Raw genomic sequence first — 20,733 nt, forward strand, 5'->3', positions numbered from 1 at the left:
TCTTCATGGCATATGAATTATATTACAAAACTGGATCTCACAAGGTTATTATTATCTAGAAATGAGCATTTCAATTGCCAAGACTAAAAGAAAAATTCATTATGTTCTGCAAAATGAGCAAGCATTTATCACGGAGAAATATCTAAAAGGAAGTTCCATGTTTGTCATGCAACATCTATTTTAGTCACTAGCCACTTCATAACACTTGTGAAATACTGGTTGTCACACATACTTTGGATAATTGTATACATCATGGGTCAGCAAGTTACAGCCAAATCTCAGCCATCCCCACTTTTGTAAATAAAGTTTTATTAGAACACATTTATTAGTCATGCTCATTCATTTACATATTATCTAATGGCTGCTTTCACACTAGGAGATCAAAGTTGACTACTTAGCTTGCAAAGCCTAAAACATCTACTCTCTGGCTCTTTACAATATAGACAGCTAAAACATCTGAGTAAATGATTTTACTCATTCTTAGAAGTCAGCACAAACATTCGGATCCTAACTCATGGAGCTCATACTCTAGTACAGTGAAAGACTTGTATGCAACTAACTTATAATACAAGATATAAAAAGCTAAGTGCTCTAAGAAAGGTAAAGAGTGTCAGAAAAAGAAAGAGTCTTTCTAGTGGGGAAAATCTTGAAGGAAGCAACTTTTGCACTGGGTTTTAAAGGATGGCTATAATTTGGACATACAGGATGGAGAGACTTCCAGAGTGAAGAAAAGTAGAGTTGTGAAAGAATACAAACATAACAGTGTACTTTGCATGGAGAAGCACAGTTAGGAGAAAATGCTAATAAGTCCTTTGAAGCCAAAGCATAGGGAAGGCTTTCAATGTCAGGATGAGCAGTTTAGATTTTAAATACAATTAGGTTCAAGAGTAAGGAAGTTAACAGTGATTAGAACTGTGCTTTCGGAAGATCAATCTATCAACAGTATTTGAAATGAATTTGAGGAGAGAGAGGTGATAAGGAAATTGTTACAAAGCTATAATAATCCATGACAGAAGTAATGAAGGTGGTGGCAATGGGACTGGAAAGAGAGGAGAGACTGGGAAAAAATGAAACAAACACACTATCTTAGCAAAACCACTCAAACACTTATTATCAGACAGCAGCATTTGGATATAATATAAACCTTACTCATATGGGGTAAAAACTCTTCATCTCCTCTACCTTTGAACAAAATGATAATTGTTTCTATTTAGTTCTGATAATTTCAGAAAGAGGGACTATTTAAATAATAATTTAAAGTGCTGGACTACCACTTTCTCCCATTTTTAAACTAACTCTGGATACAAACACACACTGAAACAGAATTCGCTTGCTAGGGCTCCCTCTGCTTGACCACTGGAATAAAAGTCTGATCTTAAATTTGGGCTCTTAGTTGCTTCTGCTGAATTCCTGAAAATAAGAATAATTGGATTTGCTTCAGAAGCTCCTCGCCAGGTTTATCAAATGCCCTCCTCAGGAGGGGAAACATAAAATATCTTTCTCTGTATTTTCCAAAACACCAATAATTTTATTATTTCTTAACTGATTAATTTTTAAAGAAGAGAGTTTTAGATTCACTGACATAGAGAAGAGACTTGTGGTTATCAAGGGGGAGGTGGGTGGGAGAGGAATTGATTGGGAGTTTGGGATTAGCAGATGCAAACTATTATATATAGAATGGATAAACAACAAGGTCCTACTGTATAGCACAGGAAACTATATTCAATATCCTGTGATAAACCATAATGGAAAAGAATATGAAAAAGAATGTGTGTGTGTATGTGTATGTATGTGTGTGTGTGTGTGTGTGTGTGTGTGTGTATAAACTGAGTCACTTTGCTGTACAGCAGAAATTAACATAACATTGTAAATTAACTATATTTCAATAAAATAAATTTTTTAAAAAGAAGAGTTTTATATTCAAAGCTCACAAACATTTAAATAATATACAAATAATATAAGCTGGAATTCACCAGACTGATGTTTTATAGGTAAGGAAATTATTCTAAAGACCGGTTTTATATTCTCTGCTCATTAAGAACTAAACTGCATCTCCCTGTCAGTTGGCTTCTGGCTGGGTTCTACCAACGGAATACAAAAACAGTATATTGGAGGGTAGGAGAAAGGGAGAAGACGAGGTATTTCTCCCTGCCTCTCTCTCTACCTAAGACTGAATCTCCCCGTGGCTTCAACTCCTTTTGGAAAAGTCCAGTTCCCACCAAGTAACCCTAGCCTCTGGCCTCCAGGTCCAACTCCTACCTGTATCCCTCCATTTATCACTTCTTGCCTTTTACTACTGCTAATCTCTGGGTTGCTTCACCATCTCTTGTAGCTTCTCAAGTCTTCCATCACCCATGTAACCAATATCTGCATTAAAGTCTCTCTATGTAAAAGGAAGGAGGGTGGGAGGAAGGGAGGGAAGAGCAAAATGGCCCTAGGCCTTTCTTTTCTGACTCTAGTGTACCCACCGTCCAGCTTCCACTAGCCTCATTTCACAATGGAAAAGAAACAGCAATCACATCAGTAAACTTTCTAGATCACTTGTATAAACCCATCCTTCTCAAACTGGAGTATATGTTGCTTTGCATTACGTGGGTATGCCAGGATGATTTATGTGAAACTACAAGATAACCATGATGTATTTTTCTGTTGTGTCTACAGTGATTTTAAAAAATTATTTGTATATTAAAATAAACCACAAGGGTAGTGTCAATTCAATGGGGAAGAGCCTTCAACAAATGGTGTTGGGACAACTGGATATCCATCCACATGCAAAGAGTGAAACTGAACCCCCATCTCATAACCGTATAAAAATTAACTCAAAATGGATCATAGATGTAATTTTAGAACTAAAACTACAAAATTCTTAGAAGAAAACATATGCGTAAATCTTTGTGACCCTGGATTAAGCAATGGTTTCTTAGGTATGACACCAAAGCAGTAGCAACCTAAGAAAAAAAATATATTGGACTTTCTTAAAAATTGAACTTTTGTACTTCAAAGGACGTTATCAAGAAAGTGAAAAGACAATTCACAGAATGGGAGAAAATATTTACAAATTACATCTAATAAGAGACTTGTATCTAGAATGTATAAAGGAATCTTACAACTCATAACAAAATGACAACCCAATTAAAAACTAGGCAAATGATATGAACAGACATTTCTCTAAAGATGATACATAAATGGCCAATATCCTTGGTCGTAAGTAAAATGCAAATCAAAACCACAATGAGATAGTTGTCTGGGGCATAATGTGGGGAAGCAAACTAACTGCAAAGGGGCGTTAAAGAACTTTCAGGGAAGAGAGAAATATTCTACAGTACATCTTGACTGGGGTGTATATATTTGTCAAAAGTCACCAACCTGTACACTTAAAATCCATGTTTATATGCAAATTATATGTAAATTATCAACTTTAAAAAATGTAAGCCATCTAGAGTCTATTTCTTCAACAGAAGAAAAGAAGCAAAGGATCAAATATGTTCAATTACCTAACCATGCTATTATATAATTAGTAAAAACTGAAAGAGAAGTGATTTTTTCTGCCAGAGCAAAGGAAGTATGAAATTGATACAAAGTCTTTTAGAAATACAGAAAATAACTGAAGTATTAAATAAGCACACATTTGGGGGTTTTATAAACTGCTGTAAACTGGGGCTTCATAGGAAAACACTGTTTTGGCTGCTAAAACATAAAATGTTCATATTAGATGTCATTATCATCAATGCTAACTTTATACACTACCATATTACAACTGAATAACTACACTTAGCAGACACTGAGTAACCACAAAAGTAGTCTCATAAGAAACTACTTTGCTAATAAAAATTTCTAGGAAACTGGCAACATCTTAATAGCTTATTTCCAGGCATCTTTACAGCAACAATTTTGTTATATATCAGTATTATTGTCTGAAATTACTCTGTATAACTGCTCAAAAATAACTGAAGTTCATAGCCTTGGGGGAAAAAAAAATCTCTTAGATTATCTGTGTATCACCTACAAAAAAAAAAGCAGACCTTTCTTCTTTATTCTTTTTGATAATTCTGTAAATTATAATGCTACAGATATGCTGTATTAACAAATATCTAAAGCAAGCAAAGACATTAAATTCACAAGTTCAATTTAAAAAAAAAATTTCCAACAATGCAGTAGAAAAACAGTTTCCCTTACCTCATCATCATCATCAGAATCATTCCCAAACACTGAAGGTTTTTGCAAAACAGGGTGCAACTGCTGTGCTTTCTTTGGCAAAGTAAGCCCATACCTGCATTTTTTTTTTTGAAATAGAAATTACACCATTATATTTAAATGTTAAACAATAATACAGCCACTACCTCCTCCAGACGAAGCTACCAAGTCAAAACATGTCACATAACCTATGAACATATAACACTGGTTCTGATTTTCAACTATCTAAAAGTTCTAATATGCACTAAGTTTTTATAATTATTACTTTAAGTGATTATTTGTGGGCCAAAATCAAAATACCATTTTAATCAAAGAAGGGAAGTGAATGAAGAGTTCAGAAATGTTTTAGATGGTGAAATGATAGCAAGGTTTTAAAAAGAACATGTTAGTGGAAAGCTCAGTTGATGTCCACTAAAAATAAAAATGCTCTAAATTATCCTTGTGATCTAACAAGAGTCAAGAAAATACTTGTTTTTTTTTCCTATTGGGTACACAATTTTAAAGAAGTTATTGGATAAAGGTTAATGTCATCCATGAAAATTTTTTAAAAGATTACATTAACTGAGAAACCCAAGTAGCCACGGGGCAAATTGCCATTACACTTTATTAAGCACACTTGCTTTGTCTTGGAGCACCTGAAAGAACCATCCCATCAGATCCAACTCATTTAGTTTCTCACGTTTTGGCCTTTAAGACGCAGAAATCACAGAAGGCCGCATCACAAGCGAGGATTATACATCAAAGATAAAACTTCCAAGAACATATAACATTTGTCTCTTTTGTGGCAACGTATACCCCAATTCCCTATATGCCTACCCTTTTCTGTGGCTTCTCAGCACAACAGTCCTAAACCGAGAAGGGAGGGCGGTAATCAGAACTTGACCTGCCAAGTAGAACAAGGCCCTCTAAGAAAGCCAGGAATTGTCTCTCTTCTCATTGCCCCTGAAAGCATCCAACCGGGGAGAAACTCAAGCGCGGGGTAGGAAGCAAGACTGAGGGGCCTCAGACCGAGCTTTTGGAAAATAGAAAAGTCTCGCTCTCTGCCCCTCAGCCTAACTTCCTTTATTTCCTCACAAGTTTCTCCCTCAAACTTCGGGCTTCCATCCTGGAAAATGTGGGGGGGGGATGGGAATATATGTTCCTCAGGATTTCTCGCTTTCCCCCATCTCTATCCCTGACGACACAGCCCCTTCACTTCCAGCGCACTTCTACTGCTCGGCCAAAGACACAGTCGCCGTGGTGTCTCACTCCCCAGCCTAACCCTAACTCCCAGGTCACTCACTGCCTGCCCGGAATCGCCATCTTGCTCCCGTCTCCGCTGAACGTGGCCGACGCCGACGTGACGCTGACGCAGACGCCGACGTCGAACGTGAGCTCTCGCGCGGGTTTGGGCGGCCTAGACCCCGCCTACCGGCTGGGTTCGCGTTTTGTGTTGCTTCCGCACTGCTGGGAATCTGATGCTTGGCTTTGGGCGTTGTTTTGAAAACCGACAGACTGCCTCGAAATCAGTGTGAAGAAAGGAATGGCAAAATTTTAGGCCGGAGGTTCGCAGAGAGTGGTCCTGGGACCAGCAGAATCGGCATCACCCGGGACTTTGTTAGAAATGCAAAATTTCCGGCTCTGTTCCACATCTACGGAATCAGAAACTCTGGGACGGGGCCCAGAAATCTGAATTTTAACAAGCCCTCCAGGTAATTCTGATACTCAAGTTTGAAAACCACTGCCCTAGGCTATCGATTTCCCCCCGCCCTCGAGGTACTCAGCGTGAGTATACCCGACTCAGGGTAATTTGGCAGAAGATGAAAATCTGTACGCTAACTATCTCATTATAGGACAGAAATGATTAATAAAATACCGTGGTACCACTGGGTATAGGAAGTAAAATTATATATGATACTTTTTAAAAAATGCTAGTCACACTTCACCTGTGGACCCACTCATTCTCGGCCCTTTCCAAACTAGTAACAGCAAAGAGATCTTTTGAATTACCGACAGAAGAATGTTAAAATCTCCAGCTGTAATTGTGGATTTGTCTATATCTCTTTTTACTCCTGTCATGTTTTGTTTCATGTATTTTGAAGTTTTGTTATTAGATATATAAACATGTAGGATTGTTGTGTCCTCTTACATTGACCCCCTATACCATTAAGAAATGATCCTCTTTATTTTTTTATTTATTTTTATCTACTTTATCTGATATTAATGTAACCAGCATTGTTAGCATAGTGTATCTTTTCCCGTCCTTTTTACTTTTAACCTATTTTAATTAGTTTGTGTCTATATATTTAAAGTGGTTCTCTTGTTGATAGCATATAGTTGGGTCTTGCTCTTTTATCCAGTTTGGCAATTTCTTCCTTTTAACGTGGGTATTTAGAACATTTTCATTAAAGCAGTTATTAGTATAGTTGCAATTTGTTTTCTCTTTTTCCTATCTGTTTTTTGTGCTCCCCCCTCCACCTTCCCCCGGCCTTTTGAATTAATAAATTTTTATGACTCTGCTTAAGATTTTTATGCTTCAACTTCTTTGTTGGCTTATTGGCCATACTTTGCTTTTTTTTTTTTTTTTAAGGTTTTGCTTTAGGGTTTCTGGTACACATCTTTAACTTATCACAGTCTACCTTCAAGTAAGAATGAAGTACTTTCTGTATAGTATAAAAACTTTATAAAAGTATAGTTACATTTTCCCTGAGACTTTGTGCTGTATTTGTCACACATTTTACTTCTACCTATATTATAAATGCACAATAAATTATCATTTTTGCTTTAAACAGTCAATTATCTTTTAAAAATATTTTTAAATAAGAAAAATGTTATGTTTATCCACATATTTACCATTTCCCGTGGCTGCGTATCTTTGTGTAGATCCAGATTTCTTTTTCTTTTTAGCAGGAAAGGGTGGGGTAGTGGGAGGAGGAATTGGATGGTCAAAGGGCACAAACTTCCAGTTATAAGATAAAAAAGTATTAGGATGTAATGTACAACATGATTAATATAGTTGACATTGCTGTATGTTATATATGCAAGTAGTTAAGAGGGTAAATCCTAAGAGTTCTCATCACAAAGAAAAATATTTTTTCTTTTTCTTTTATATCTATGTGAAATGATGTATGTTCACTAAATTTATTGTAATCATTTCATAATGTATGTAAGTCAAATTATTATGCTGTACACCGTAAACTTATACAGTGCTGTATGTTAATTATATCTTAATAAAACTGGAAGAAATAAAGTTGAAAGAAAATGCAAAAGAATCCACAGGCACACGTTCTATTAGCTGTCAGAAAGATGACATCATCACACATCATGAAGCCTCTGCAAAGTTCAGTTGCACACTGGTGTGAGGATGAGTGAAAAAGGCAAATTGTTAGAAATATAGTTTTGACCTGGAAAATTCCAAAAGTGTTTTAGGGACCTTTGGGAGTCCACAGACCACATTTTGATATCCACTCTTCTAAATGAATTAATGCTGAGATATATTATTAAAGGAATTATATAGCTTTGCATATAGGAATATGCTGAATGTCTTTTTTTCCCCCAAAGTGATTAGGGTAAGGCTAGATAGAAACCAAATATGAAATCTGCTTGGGGCACAGTGAAATAAGAGGGAAAAAATATATATACATATATAGACACATATATTGGTTTCTGTCCCAGATTCCCAGTACAGAGCTCCTAAAACCTTTGTGATTTCCTGAGTAATTAGAGCACTAAGAGCAACTGTTGTTTTTATACTTGGTCTTTGACCCTAGTTCCTGGTTCCCTGGGTGATAGGAGTTATTTTGTTCCAATGAGGTAACTCTTGGTGGGCTTCTGGATAGCATCAGCATGGGGGCTAGTCACCAGAGAGACCACACCATAAGTTAGAAGCTTGAAACTTTCTACCCCACCTCCCATCCTCCGGGAAGAAGAGAAGGGTTTTAAACCAAATTAATGATCCATCATGCCTACATAATGAAGCCTCCATAAACAACCCAAAAGTATGGAATTCTAAGAGCTTCCAGGTTGGTGAACATATCCACCTGCCCAGAGGGTGGTACACCCCAACTTCATGAGGACAGAAGCACCCTTCCTGACCTCACCTATGTATCTCTATCTGGTTGTTTATATGTATACTTTATCATATCCCTTATATAATAAATAGGTCAATGTAAAAAGAAAAGAAAAATATTATGTTTATTCACATATTTACCATTTCCAATGTCTCCATATCTTTGTGTAAAACCAGATTTCTATTTAGTATAAACATCTTTTTTTTAAACAGCTTTATTGAGACATAATTCACATACTGTGCAATTCACCCATTTAAAGCATACAATTCAGGACTTCCCTGGCGGTCCAGTGGGTAAGACTCTGCACTTCCACTGCAGGGGCCATGGGTTCGATCCCTGGTACCGGAACTAAGATCCCGTTCGCCATGCCACGCAGCCAAAAAAAAACAAAACCGTACAATTCAATGGTTTTTAATATATTCAGAGAGTTGTGCTACCACCATCACAAGCAATTTTAGGATACTTTCAATACCCAGAAAAAAACCCATGTAACCATTAGTCACTCCCATTTACCTCCCCCCGCCCCCGCAACAGTAGGCAACCAGTAATCTACTTCTGTTCTCTATGGACCTGCAGTCCTATTAGTTTTTGCTCTGTGTATTTTGGAACTATGTTATTAGGTGTGTAACTATTTAAGATTTTTATGTCTTCTTAATTAATTGACCATTTTTTCATTATGGAATGACCTTTATCACAGTAATATTCTTTGCTCTGAAATCTACTTTGTCTGATATCTTGATAGTCATTCCAGCCACTCCAAAAGTTTTCTTTTGACACAAACACCAGGGAAAGCAAAAAGATGTTCAGGAAAGGAAAATAATTGTAACTTACTACATAGCTAAGCCCTAAATAGCATACATGATCATGATAATGCAAACACTGAATATCCAGCTATTCTGATCTAAGTTACTATGTAATTATATTGGGAAGAAGGAAGGAGTGGGAAATGTGTATGTGTTTGTGTGTGTGTGGATGCACACACTGGGGAAGGAGCTAAATCTTTGTATTGCATACTGGGAGGTTAATAAATATTGCCTAATTCAGGAAAAAAAAAAAAAAGCCACACAGCATGTTATTTTGCAATATGGAGGCACATGTCAAAACTACAGCCAGAATAGGGGTTGGCAAACTTTTTATGCAAAGGGTTAGATAGTAAATATTTAGGCTTTATGGGTCATAGGTCTCTGTGGCAGCTACTCAGCTCTGCCCAGTGGTATGAAAGCAGTCATAGACAATATGGGCATGGCTTTTCCAATAAAACTTTATCATGACAGGCAACTAGCCAGATTTAGCTTGTGGGCTGTTTATTAACTCCTGAGATAAAAGAACTGAAAGTAGATGACTTAGAAGCAAGGAAAGTAGGGGTGAGGTTGAGCTGGGAAATGCTCTGGTCTTGATAGACCTTGTATGACAGAAGGACTTTTTAAACTATGAGCATGTGTTATTTTGCTTAAAATAAAAAGAATCGATAAAGGGTAAAAATAAAGCCTCCTGCCTGGGCTGTCTGCCTCTTACTTATGGAGACTGGATGGGGAATTAGTTACACAAAGTTATGCAGCTCGATATCCTATATAATGCAAGCTTCTGTATTCTCCCATTGCCTTTAAGCTCAGGCAGTAGGTTGAGGAGAGGTAAAATATGGTTAATGACTAGGAGATGGAACACCCACCAAGGGGAATTACAATGCCTACAGAGAAAGACATAGGCAATATTTAATGAATTGATCTTGCCTGCTGAGAAGTCTTTATAATAAGGTCATGGAGGGGAGGGGAGGGACATAGAGTTGATGATGTAGGGTGGGGTTAGGTGGGAGTGGCATTGCATAAAACCTTACAGAAGAGGAATGAAAATTCCCTAAATTACCTGCAAAGGGTCTTCTGAGTCCGTAGATTGAGGATGTCTGTGGAAGTTAAGGGCAGCTGGTTGCTTGATCACATTTAGATTATGAAGGAATGGGAAGTCAGTCACAAAAGACCACATAATGTATGATTCCTTTTATATAAAATATCCAGAACAGGCAAACCCATAGAGAAAGCAAGGTTAGTAGTTGCCTAGGGCTGGGGTGGGGAAAAATGGGGAGTGATTGCTAATAGGTATGGAGTTTTTATGGGGGTGATGAAAATGTTCTGAAATTGATAGTTGTAAATGGTTGCACAATTTTGTGAATATACTAAAAAGCATTTTCATTAAGTATGTGAATTGTATAATATATGTGTTATATTTCAATAAAGCTGTTAAAAGAGCCAATAGGAGCTTTTCTGGGATTCCAATATCATTGTCTTGAAACCTTATGTTGTTTCTGGACCATGGAAAGCTGTAATTATAAAGGAAAGTGGTCTGGATGGTCTACACCATGCAGTATCATTGTTACCTATAAAATATGGAGAAAGAGCTAATTTAAAAATCCAATTAATCAAGTCTAAGCTTCTGAAGTATATGTAAATACAAATAAATCAATAAATCTATTGAGTCAAATAAATAGTTTAAATATAAACCTACATCTAAATTTTTGTCAAGCATAAATAACATCCTCTTCACTAAAAGAGTAAACTCCTGGTGTTAAGGGATAGGATTTTACTTGGACGATAGTTAGATAAATTCAACCCTGTTGGTTGCTTAATTCTAAAGTAGTTTCCAAAAGACTAATAGCATAGTCTTTAGCCTAGTAAAGTCTGGAAAGTGTTGGTGAGATGTCTGGAATGCTGGCAAGAGCAATAAAACAGAAATTAGGACATGTGTGTGCCTCTTACTAGCTGTTGTGACCTAAATAACTCACTCTTTGAGCCTATTTCCTTGGTTATAAGATGGGCATAGTATTGTAATATCGAGACTGCCACCTTACACGTTATGAGGAGGATCAAATGAGCTAGTATGTGAAAATGCTGATACTTCAAACAAGTTAAAATGCCATGCAAGTGTGTGATAATTTTATCATTAAGCTGGATTCCATTTAGTTAACTCCATGACAAAAGAAAGTGGTCTGGATGGTCTACACCATGCAGTATCATTGTTACCTATAAACTATGGAGAAAGAGCTAATAAAATAATAACCATGATAATGGTTAAACAGGTGGCAGTCTGCAAAAATTTCCCCTCCTTGCTGCCTAAAATGCCATTTGTATTCACAGTGGACTCTTTATAAGCTTGATCTGAAGCCATCACGATATGTGGCTATCAGTTTAATATCTTCAAGAACATTGTTCCTAGAAATGTTGCTGCAAATGCCCTGAAAAGACCACTTCCAAATATGAAACAGGTTTATAGGTTAAAACTGGGCATGCGATCATCCAAGAGATGAGGCCTGGTAATAACACTGCCATCTTATCAGAAAAGGTTAGAAAGGGACCTCCAATCTCAAAATATAAGATGTTTGGAACACATCACATTTTGTCAACCAAATAAAGAAAATGAAGTTTAATTTCCCAAAATTTTATTAAAAATGGACTCTGTCATCAGATATCTTATTGCAAAGATGAAATCTCACAACAGAGCAGTAAAGTTTGCTGTAGTAAGAAGCTTTAAATAAATATAAATTCTTTTTGCAGTTCTTGAACTTGAGAGGATTTTGTTATTTAAAAAAAGTGTCTTCTTTTTTCCGTGAGTCATGGACAAACATTTTCCCAGAATTTCTATTCATTGAAATAACTTTTAAGTTGTTAAGGTAAGTAGGGGTAGGGGGTGGAGATGGGGATGGGGAGGAAGTGGTGCTCATATAAGTCTTTGAAAAATTAGAAAAACAATTCCCAGTCCATTTCTTAAAATCTTTATTACTTGGTGCTCTTTTGATGTAAAAACTGCCATTTTTTCTAAATCCTCAGTCTTTCTTCGATTGTACTTTAAAAAAATTAAAATAACTCTGCCCAACGAACCGTAATAGTCCCATGCCAGATACAATGCTAAAACTAAAAGGAAACTTTAAAATATATTCTATAACATACATTTCGTTATGGCTACCTTAACTGGATATTTTTTAGATCAAATTTCTCCTTAGGTAGCACTTTTGGTTTTATAAAGCACTGAGATAAATGTCTAGGAGAAGAATATGTTTATGTGGCACTCCTTTCCAAATGAAAATATTTTATTTTATAGTTAACAAACAAAACTGAACATGACAAAAATACTCTAAATACAGTAGCAGTTCCATTAGCATTTCCCTAGCAAGCTTCCCCCTGGCATTTTGCATACACATAGGAGTCAGTCTCGGATGGCAATGGGGGTGAAATGGCACTATTTATTTTTTTGTTCAGCTTCATAAGAGCTGAACAGATGTGTGCCCAGTGGTATAAGTATTCGATAGCAGTATTACCAAATGTCCATACTTCAATTCTAGAATGATCTGCACCAAGAAAAAAGAAAGTGTGAATAGTTTTGTACTTTTATTACTAAAATATATTTTAATACTAAAATATAAAATATAAATTATGACAAAAGTTCATTCGATATATTTTGAGTCAAAACCATAGCAGAATCCTGTTTAAATATGTAATTACAGGAAAATGGATAAATAAATTTCCTTATATTCATATAATGGAATACTACACAGCATTTAACAAAGAACTAGAGCTACATATATCATTGTGGATAAATCTCAAAAACATACTGTTGAGAACAGTAAGTTGTAGAATAGTATGTTCTTTTGGATATAGTTAAAAACAATTTTAAAACCTGAAAATATTATATTGTTTATGGATTCATAGGCATGTAGTAAAAGTAAGAAATCATGATGAAACTGATAAACACCAAATTCATAATAATATTAGCTCTAGGGAGGAAGAGAAGAGAATGGGATCAGGGAGGGGTATAGAAAGTCTCAACTGTTCCTATAATGTTTTCTTTCTTTAAGAAAGTCTGACTCAACCATGCATAATGTTAAGCTTGGATATAGAATATGGCTCCATAATGACTACACAGGTGTTCGTCTCTAACTTCTGTGTTTGAAATATTTCCTAATTAAAAATTATTTTTAAACATATAATCACTGTACACCAAAACATTTCATTTGTTAGACTGCTAACTATTAAGCTGCCATTCGTAAAAGTTACTTTTTCCCAGGAGTCAGTCAGTGACTAATATTCAGATAGAATGGTCCAATGGAAAGAGAATATACTTTAAAGTTGAAAGGATCTGAGTTCTAATCTTGGCTGTACCCCAACTAGTTTTGTGACCTTGAAAAAAGTCACTTAATTGCTCTGAGCCTGTTTCTTCTTCCAAAAAACAGAGATAACTCAGAATTGCTATGAGGATTAATGAGAAAAGATATGCAAAAATCTGTCACAGAGTAGTTGCTCAAAAAAATGTTAATTACCTTCCTTCTTTCAGGTGCCTTCTACCCTCAGGTCTATGTTTTACTCATTTTTGTTACTTCTAGTGTCTAATACAGTTCCTAACCCAATAAATGTTTGATGATTTGAGTTCAATCAAACTATTAAGTGATACTTATAATTGAATAAGAGGTTTTAAATGCTTTCTATACAGTAGCTCATTAACAACACTGACAATTATGTCACTTATGGATATCTATTAGGATGACAAAACAGAACATATATTATTTCCCTATCTTCCATCAACATGAAGGAACAAATTTCCCTGAATTAGGCTTAGACTTTCTATGGTTTTGAAGGCATCACTACCACAAAGGTACAATGTGGGACAGGAAAGGCACATAAAATATGGAAAACATACTCAAGTCTCATTTTTATTTGAAGCTCACTTTAAAACACGTGGGTACAATTTTCTAAAATTCTGTTTTAACACACGCACGCACACACACAGAGGTACTGTCTTCTCTCAGTTGTAGGTGTTTAATAAATGTTGATTGAAACAACATTAAATTGTGGAATAATTAAGTTAGGCTTTTCAAATACTGTCTTTTCAGTAACATTAGTGACAATTATGAATAAAAATTAAAACAGATGCTGGTCATGAGAGCACATTAAAAATACTTGATTCAGGGCTTCCCTGGTGGCGCAGTGGTTGAGAGTTCGCCTGCCGATGCAGGGGACACGGGTTCGTGCCCCGGTCTGGGAAGATCCCACATGCCGCGGAGCGGCTGGGCTCGTGAGCCATGGCCGCTGAGCCATGGCCGCAGAGCCTGCGTGTCCGGAGCCTGCGCTCCGCAACGGGAGAGGCCACAACAGTGAGAGGCCCACATACCACAAAAAAAAACCAAAAAAACAAAACCCTGATTCATACGATATTATGGGTAATACTAGACCAATAACATACATACTTAAACTATTGAGATGCATTTGTTATAATTGATCGCTTTTTGTATTAATTAGCTTCCTGGAAGCTTTAAAAGTTAATGCTATAGGCTGCAAAGATTACTTTGATTATCATAATATTCCAATGTTATGAATCTAAATTAAATAAAACTTCACTCTAGAACACTCCTAATACCAGTCCTAACTAATTTTCTGAGATATAACAGCTCTGCTACTGCCCACAGCCTTTATTCTGCCTTTTCCAGATCCCCATTAAGAGCCCTGCTGCATTGACGCCTGCCAGTGTTCTTATCCGACATCCAAATGATCAGACCCCTATCTGCAGCCATTATTAAGCTAATAGCCAACTCCACGGTGATTCAAGGATTTGAGGACGGGGAGCGACGTCGCTCCCTTTCACAAGCCCCTGTTGCTTATTTCCTGTCTTACTGTTACCGAGGACAGAAGCTCCGAACCTGTCTGGTGGAGGTTCCTGTTTCCCTGCCCCGTTTCAATGAGAGATTGATGCCTTAACAACTGGCTCTAATGATTTCTCTAATGAAGCCTCCATCGGTCGGCTGGGTTCCCAGTAACAACGGTTGAGTGTTACTGCCCTCTTGTGGTGGATAGACGCCAGATCTCTGCAGTTCAGCAGAGCTCCAATGCGCATAGATCTAGTAATTCTTCCTTTGTAAAGGATATAGTAAATTATTTGAATATATCTGAGTTTAAAGACTTGCTGGGTCAAACTTTGAATCTCTGTTTATGAACCTATTAATTCAGAAACACTTTATGGTATTTTCGTAGGGTCTAGCTTAATCAAACTTTTAATTACATAGGGAATTCATTCTGCTGAAAACATTGGGGTATTATAGGATATTTATAATTAAAATTCCATTTATGGATCTCTGCTTTAACACTGGATTAATCCTTTGGGAATTATAGACAATTAGAAAGATGTGCGAAGCAATAAAGAATGAAGTCCTTAAGCTTCAAGTCCAAAAGTTAAAGTGTAACTGCTCCTTTCAACTAAAATCTAACCCAAGATCAGCAAGCAGTGTATCTTTTTAAAAAAATTTTGGTTGCATTGGGTCTTTGTTGCTGCATGCGGGCTTTCCCTAGTTGCAGTGAGCGGGGGCTACTCTTCGTTGCGGTGCACGGGTTTCTCACTGCAGTGGCTTCTCTTGTTGCGGAGCACAGGCTCTAGGCGCACGGGCTTCAGTAGTTGTGGCACGTGGGCTCAGTAGTTGTGGCACGTGGGCTCAGTAGTTGTGGCTCGCGAGCTCCAGAGCACAGGCTCAGTCGTTGTGGCGCACGGGCTTAGTTGCTCTGCAGCATGTGGGATCTTCCTGGAGCAGGGCTCAAACCCGTGTCCCCTGAATTGGCAAGTAGATTCGTAACCACTGTGCCACCAGGGAAGTCCCTTTACTGTTTATTTAAATTAAATTATTTTAAAACACTTTTAAACAAAAAATAGAAACTCGCTATTGATGTGATAAAACCATTACAAATAAAAGTTGAATGATATTTTTTCTTGTATTCCAATGGCACAGGTATCAGTTGTTTGCTCCTTTTTGTTTGGAGCTTAGTGTGGGAAGCCTACAGGGGTCTTTGCATTCAGTAAACACACTAATACTCTCCCTGTTTTCACTCTGGTACTCTCCCTCTCAGTTGTGTCTGACGTCCCCCAGTCCAGAGAAATTCGAGGTTACCTTCTCTGAGGAATAAATTTCTAAGGTTGGAGAGGGAAGGTTACCCAGTGGTGTGATGTAGAGAAGATGAGATACAGAGACCAAAACACTAAAACAGAAAGATGAGAAACAACAGGGAGAAGAAAACTTCAAAAAATACTTAACATTAATACTCTCAGTGAGATAAGACATTGCATTCATGAAATATGAACAACATGTTGTAGAAAGCAAATATTTAGAGAACAAGAGCAACAAAAGCTCTCAAACATTAAAATGCACAGAAACAAAAATTCAATAGGATTAAAAGTTGAGAGAATGTCTCAGAAAGTGAAACAAAAAGACAAAAAGATGGAAAATAGGACAGAAAATACAGGGATTTTTGAGGCTGAATCTAGGAGATCCCATGTCTGAATAATAGGAGGAGTTCCAAAGAGGGAACACAGAAAAGGGAGGGTAGGGCCTCCACTAACCTCTAGGTCATTTTTGTGTAAATAAGAAAAAGACACCTACCATGGATGAATATACTCTATAAGCACACGGCTTGCTGAGGAGAAAAAGGTGTATGATCTACTGTATAGCACAGGGAACTCTGCTCAATGTTACGTGGCAGCCTGGATGGGGGAGAGTCTGGGGGAGAATGGATACACGTATATGTATGGTTGAGTTGCCTTGCTGTGCACCTGAAACTATCACAACACTGTTAATCGGCTATACTCCAATATAAAATTAAAAGTTAAAAAAAAAAAAAAAGAGGGCTTCCCTGGTGGCGCAGTGGTTGAGAGTCCGCCTGCCGACGCAGGGGACACGGGTTCGTGCTCCTGTCCGGGAAGATCCCACATGCCGCGGAGCGGCTGGGCCCGTGAGCCATGGCCGTTGAGCCTGCACGTCCGGAGCCTGTGCTCCGCAACGGGAGAGGCCCCAACAGTGAGAGGCCCACATACCGCAAAAAAAAAAAAAAAAAGAAAGAAAAAGGTGTGAGGAAAGAGATACCCCTCCTCCAAGCAGATATAGCCTTAAGCTGAAGCACACAGTTTAGTGTATGGAATTCTGGTTAGATTTCAGCCCCCACCATCCTCAGCAGGGCACATCTGTGCAGTGCACAGACTGCACAGCTGTAAGTAGCAGCCTTGATGCCATGGAGGAAATCATCAGGGCTTAAGAACCTGTGTTTCACAACTGAAAAGGCCCAGTGAGTGCTCAGATCAATGGATGAAAACAGACCCACATCAAGATATATCATTATGAAATTTCACAGTCTTGGAGATAAAGGAGTAATTCTATAGCTTCTGGAGAGAAACAAAACAAAACATGCACAGAATCTGAAAGTTACATGCGCAGAATCAGAAAGGCTTCAGACTTCTTTTCAACAGCAAGCTTGGAAGTTTCCAAGTTTCTTCTAACAACGGAGCCATTTCCTCAAGAAGTTAACCATAGAGTTTCCATATGACCCAGCAATTCCACTCGGAGTTATGTAGCAAGAGAACTGAAAACACATACTCACAAAAAAACTTGTAAACAAATATTCATAGCAGTATTATTTATAATAGCCAAAAAGTAGAAACAACTCACATGTCCATCGACTGATAAATGGATAAATAAAATGTGGTATATCCTTATAATAGACTATTATTCAGCTATAAGAAAGTAATGAAGTAGTACTGGTACATGCTTGGACATAGATGAACCCTGAAACATTATGCTAAGTGAAAGAAGCCACATACAAAAGCCACCTATTGTATGATTCCATTTATATGAAATGTCCAGAATAGGCAAATATATAGATACTGTAAGTAGATTAGTGGTTGCCAAGGGCTGGGGTGGGGAGGGGCAAAGGAGAGTGACTGCTAATGGGTACCAGGTTTCTTTCTAAAGTGATGAAAATATTCTAAAATTAGATAGTGGTGATGATTGCACAACCTGGTGAACATACTAAAAACCACTAAATGGTATACTTTAAAAGAGTGAAATCTGTGGTATGTGAATTATATCTCAATTTCTAAAAGAAGACAATGGGGGACTTCTCTGGTGGCGCAGTGGTTAAGAATCCGCCGGCCAATGCAGGGGACATGGGTTCGAGCCCTGGTCCGGGAAGATGCCACATGCCTCGGAGCAACCAAACCTGTGCACCACAACTACTGAGCCCGCGTGCCACAACTACTCAAGCCGGCGTGCCTAGAGCCCATGCTCCACAACAAGAGAAGCCACCGCAGTGAGAAGCCCACGCACTGCAATGAAGAGTAGCCCCCGCCCACTGCAACTAGAGAAAGCCCGGGCGTAGCAACGAAGACCCAACGCAGCCAGAAAAAAAAAAAAGACAATGGGGCAATGTCTTTAAAATTACACTTCCTAGCAAACTACAAATCAAATGTGACAGTTGAATAAAAACATCTTCAGACGTGAAAAGTCTCAAAAAATTTACCATTCATGCACTAGTGCTCAGGAAACTACTAGAGATATGCTACCTCAAAACATGGGAGTAGATCGAGGAAGAATGAACGAAGAGAATGGCAAAGTAAATGCCTCTGACGGCAGCAAAATAAATTTCAGGAAGGCAGCTAAGGAGCAGATCTGGGGTGGGGGAAGGCCCCAGATTCAAAGAAAATTAAGATCTCTAGAAAGGATGGCTTCAAGAAAAAAAGAAATTGAAACCAACAAAAATTACCTGGTAAAACTGACCTTTTGGGAAATTAAAAATACGGAGAGACAAATAGAAGGGGTGAGAATAATTATGAAGTACAAAGAAAACTAAGCAATTTAAAAAATAAAAGGCAATTATTTACTTCAGGAAAAAGAAAAATGAAAAAGGAATGATCAAAATATGCTACAATGCTCAGCTGTGGATATCTGAATAGGCAAAATCATGTAAACATTGCATTTGGATTTAACTCCAAATAGTAATACAATTTCATTGGGAGGGCAAGGTAAGAAAATTGTGGTATAACAGAACTAAACTTTCATCTATAAGAAGAAAATCATTTGACAAGGCTTAAGTTAATGACTCAAAAGATAGCAATAGTGCATAATATTAGAAATATAGAAAATTTGAAAACAACAGAAGAAACAGTCAAAAGAGTCAAAAAGAATTGCATGGCGAGAGGAACTGGGGAAAAGAGAGGAAAGGGATGGGCTAGTGACTTCTTTGTTAGAAGGCTTTTAGTTCTATTTGACCTTTTAAAGTACTTTAATAAAAAGTATGATATAGGGCTTCCCTGGTGGCGCAGTGGTTGAGAGTCTGCCTGCCGATGCAGGGGACATGTGTTCGTGCCCTGGTGTGGGAAGATCCCACATGCCGCGGAATGGCTGGGCCCATGAACAATGGCCACTGAGCCTGCGCGTCCGGAGCCTGTGCTCTGCAATGGGAGAGGCCCCAACAGTGAGAGGCCCACGTACCGCAAAAAAAAAAAAAAAAAAAAAGTATGATATAATTTTTATAATCCTTTTGGGATAAAAGATTGTTTTAACATCCACTGAAATGAAAAAAATGAGTGACAAAGGAACTTGGAAAATATGTTTGCCTTAAATAGAAAAATGTTCTCATTAAACTGATTTTCAACAGCCTTTATCAGATATCAAAGCAATGGGATGTTACCTTGACAAAACCATTTTTCTCATAATTCAATAACTACTATTGGAAAACTTCAAAATTTAAAATCAGAAGGAGTGATAAGGAACGAAAGAAAATAGCTAATTTAATTTTTCTCTTTTTTTTTCCCCCAGATGACTTGAAACTGGAAGGGAAATGCATGGGAAATGGGCAAGCATCTAGGCCCCAGGTCTTTAACAAATTCCAAAATAGTTCCTGAACAGTGTGTGAGTACTTGTCTCATATCTTAACTAAAAGGGCCCTTTAAGCGGTTCTTTTCAGGACAAGGGAATCTATTCTAGAACGGAATGGATGTTTCTACCTCTAGAGCCTGAAATTCGTGAGCAACTCATAAATATCACACTCTAGACTCCCTCTTAAACCCAGATCTAACTGTGATAGCAGCTCTTTTCCGACAAGTAGGAACAAGTCTTGGAAGAGGCCACTATCTAAGAATACTAGGTTTGAAAAGGTGGTAGGGAACTGTAACCAAATCCAAGCCAAATAGGACAAAACAATTTTCTTGGTTTCTTGTCCATTTCATTCTGACTCATTTAAAAGAACCCGGCACATCCTCACAGTTGCAGATTCAGTTCAGTGCTGTATTCACATTTGCTATTTCTGGATGGTTGGTAGAATCCTGTCTGATCTTTAGCTGTGCAGTGGGAGGTGAAGGAGAGAGTCTTGCCCCACTTCTGGAGTGGAGAGGGATGGAGAACAGCACGCAGTAGAGCCACCACGGTGGTGGCAATAGCAATTAGGGAAAGATCTCCCGGGGGAAAGGTGAATCTTGAGGACAGAAGTTAATCAGGGCTGTGAGTCCAGCAGTCCTGCCCCCTGATGGTAGAGCATCTCCCTCCATTGTCATTCTTGGAGGATCATGGTGGTATTTTATGGAGGAAGCTGGTGAGTTTCTTTATAGATGGTGATAGCACTGAGGCTGTGGCCGCTTTGGAAGAGGAGCCCTGGGTCTCTCGCAGGAAAAGTGGAGGGCCTGGGGAACTCCTGCTGAG

General features: G+C 37.9%; 2 protein-coding genes across 2 annotated transcripts in view; both read right to left on the minus strand.

Annotated features, from left to right (window-relative positions):
• Positions 1-5,519, minus strand: part of NSRP1 (nuclear speckle splicing regulatory protein 1) — a 66,602-nt gene extending 61,083 nt beyond the window's left edge. The window contains exons 1-2 of the mRNA XM_082678511.1: positions 5,477-5,519; positions 4,177-4,270 (exon numbers count right to left, since the gene is read on the minus strand). Coding sequence (XP_082534637.1) covers positions 4,177-4,270; positions 5,477-5,496 — 114 coding nt within the window. The 5' untranslated portion in view covers positions 5,497-5,519. The remainder of the gene's footprint in view (positions 1-4,176; positions 4,271-5,476) is intronic.
• A 6,878-nt stretch (positions 5,520-12,397) lies between these two features.
• Positions 12,398-20,733, minus strand: part of EFCAB5 (EF-hand calcium binding domain 5) — a gene marked incomplete at its 3' end in the record, with an annotated part of 114,038 nt that continues 105,702 nt past the window's right edge. Inside the window, exon 24 of the mRNA XM_082678052.1 lies at positions 12,398-12,579. Coding sequence (XP_082534178.1) covers positions 12,398-12,579 — 182 coding nt within the window. The remainder of the gene's footprint in view (positions 12,580-20,733) is intronic.

This window comes from Grampus griseus (assembly GCF_964374135.1).
Source record: "Grampus griseus genome assembly, chromosome: 20".
NCBI lineage: Eukaryota > Metazoa > Chordata > Mammalia > Artiodactyla > Delphinidae > Grampus > Grampus griseus.